Raw genomic sequence first — 2,801 nt, 5'->3', positions numbered from 1 at the left:
ACCTTAGCTATCACTACAACATTTCCCCGACGCAATCTCGCTGCCAGTTATTTACTACTTTGACTTTGCCTTTAAACATCTAGCTTTTTATATGAAGAGATGCTAAAAATACAGTGAATAATATGCTTGATGTGGCGCAACGACAATCGAGAAATCATCTGAAAAAACCTGAGGTAACAGACCAAATGTGGTGTCTCGACTGCTCACAGGTCACCTGCACTCTGCTGTTTTTCCAGCAGATGGCAGCAGACGCAAGAAAATTGGTTTGTATTGACCGAGCTCGTCGGTCCAAAGTTGTATTTGCATTAAAAAAAAAAAAAAAATAGTATTAAGTGTCTGCTTTCATCACAAATATTCAACGCAAAACAAACAAACACACGCTCAATCGACTAACAATAAATCAGGGCATAGTTTATATATATGCATTTGATTAGAGCAAGCCAAAACAGCATGGTTTTGATAGATTTGTTTCCTGTCAGGGTGGCTTATTCAGTCCACATTATGTATATCTTAAACATATCACAGAGAAACAAAAAGTGACAATCGATTTAATGTTTCAACTTTTTATTTCACAGATGCAGTAGGGAACTAAAAAACAAATTACAAATCTACAGGCAGTCTGTAAAGGCTTATCTCATGCAAAGTGCCTTATGAAACTGTATTTACATGAATATATGCATTATCTACACATAATTATATAAACACTATAAATGTGCCCAATAAATACATTTATCTTGGGTGAAAACATAAATATATAACTGAATCGTGCTATTCCAGAAATGCATGATAAGACATGAGATATGATAGATAAGATAATGACAAGACATAAATGATGTTCTTTGCCCTTTTGTGAAGGTGAAATATATTTATTTTCAACCCAACATTGTGTGTACAGTAGAACAATTACAAAACAGTGTAAACTGTGGAATAGCTTGATCAGGGTGAGGCTTGCTGGAGAGAGGGAGGCAAGGCTGTGAATCGTCACAAACTAAAACATTTATTTTCTAAAATACATAAAGTGCTGTGAAAGGGCAAAGAGGAAAGTTAGGTGATTCAAAACACATCAGGGTAAAACAACTTGCAGTAACACACGTACGTCAATGCGTCCATTCAGAAGGCATTTATGTTTTGAATGTGAGCACATTGACATTACAATATGTTGGCATCACAGGAGCCAGGCTGCAGTATGCGCAAAGTGACAATATTCCCAAAAGCTCTTCTAAAACAGGGGTAGAACATTGCGTATATCAACGGGTTCACACACACGTTCAAGCCGTACAAATAAGAAACATATTTCATCACATTCTCATGATAACCCATCAGACTGACGATATTGTACGGACAGAAACAAATCAGAAAGACCAGGACGACAATACCCAGAGTCTTGGCGGCCTTCAGCTCAGATTTCTTTGCTCTGAAAGGGGCAGGATGTTGTAATTCAACACATTTATTGTGAGAGCGCATGGCTATAGCCTGAGACACAGCAACTACAAACACTCTTGTGTAGAGAATGACAATGACACCGAGAGGAAGAAGGAAGTTCACGATAATGTCCAGAATGCCCCCTATAATGTCAATAGGGCAAACACACTCTCCAAGGCAAGTCTTACCGATTTCAGGATGAGCCAATATGTCCTTTAAAACAATGCCACAATGGATAACAGAAGCCGACCAACACAGACAAATACAAAGTTGAGTTTTTTTCACGGTGACTTTGACAGTATAATGCAGAGGATCACAAATAGCCACAAAACGGTCGGCTGAAATCAGCACCATGTTTCCTACTGAGGCAGACTGACAAATCAAAGCCAGGTAATTAATCAGACTACAGGCAATGTCACCCAAAAACCAGCAGGATTTGCTTTCGGTGATCACAAATGGGATACCCAGCAAGCCCACCAGGATGTCAGAGACGGCGAGGGAGAGGAGGAGGAAGTTGGTTGGGGTGTAGAGCTGCCTGCAAAAACACACATACAAAGAACAATCGATAATGAAAATAACTAGTTATTAAAAACACTTTCCAGGCAAATAGGATTAGGCGGAATCATCATTCAACACAGGACAACATTTTTATGTTCATCCTAATCTTAGATTCAGAGAAAAAGAACATATGCCTGAAGTGGGAGATTGAAATAATGACAAGGAGGTTGAGTAGCACAGTGAGGATGCATGTGGTGGGTAGGAGCACTGTGAAAAGAAACATCTGAGACCAATCGGAGGTTGTCTTCCTGCAGGAGATGTTGCCTAGCTGTGGGAAGCAGAGATCCAATTGGTCCTCAGTGTCCATGGAGAACCTTGAGGTCGAGCAGCGTTCTGCAAAAACCTCACTGATGTCCATCTCAATTTATGTTTTCGTATACCTCCCCCAAGCAATTGTGATTGGTCAATGTTGCCTAAATATGATGTCATGATGACCGCCATACCCCAGATACTACTTTTGACTTTATCCATCTTTACATCTTCCTAGAATATTTTCTTTGCCAAATTATGGTATGACTAAAAAACAACAGAAAGACGCACGTAAGGTTTGTGAGTTCGAGTTAAATTGGGGCAGGAAAACATTTCTGTTCTTGATCGCCTTAATAGTAGTAAATCAATCCAGGAGTTACGAATAGTTACGAAAGTTTGAATCTCTGGCATGATCGAGCCAGATGACCGGCATGACCTTGCCTATTAAGATGAAGCCGTTAATTCTTTGGAAGCTTCTGATAGGTTAAAAGACATTATTTTATCGAATTAGTGACATGCCTATGGATGTATTTAAGGCACAACTAACACTCATCATTCCTTTGTGTAACATC

General features: G+C 39.3%; 1 protein-coding gene across 1 annotated transcript; it reads right to left on the bottom strand.

The window, feature by feature from the left end:
* Positions 1-1,149: 1,149 nt before the first annotated feature.
* On the bottom strand, positions 1,150-2,287 carry LOC130927541 (trace amine-associated receptor 13c-like). The gene is made up of 2 exons (XM_057853457.1): positions 2,115-2,287; positions 1,150-1,957 (listed from the first exon to the last, which is right to left on the bottom strand). Exons 1-2 carry the CDS (start codon positions 2,285-2,287, stop codon positions 1,150-1,152), a joined length of 981 nt encoding a protein of 326 aa, XP_057709440.1.
* Positions 2,288-2,801: the final 514 nt, after the last annotated feature.

The sequence above is a fragment of the Corythoichthys intestinalis genome, chromosome 12, assembly GCF_030265065.1.
Source record: "Corythoichthys intestinalis isolate RoL2023-P3 chromosome 12, ASM3026506v1, whole genome shotgun sequence".
Classification (NCBI taxonomy): Eukaryota; Metazoa; Chordata; class Actinopteri; order Syngnathiformes; family Syngnathidae; genus Corythoichthys; species Corythoichthys intestinalis.
The sequence above is the reverse complement of the archived record's forward strand: the minus strand, read 5'-3'. Positions and strand labels throughout refer to the sequence as shown.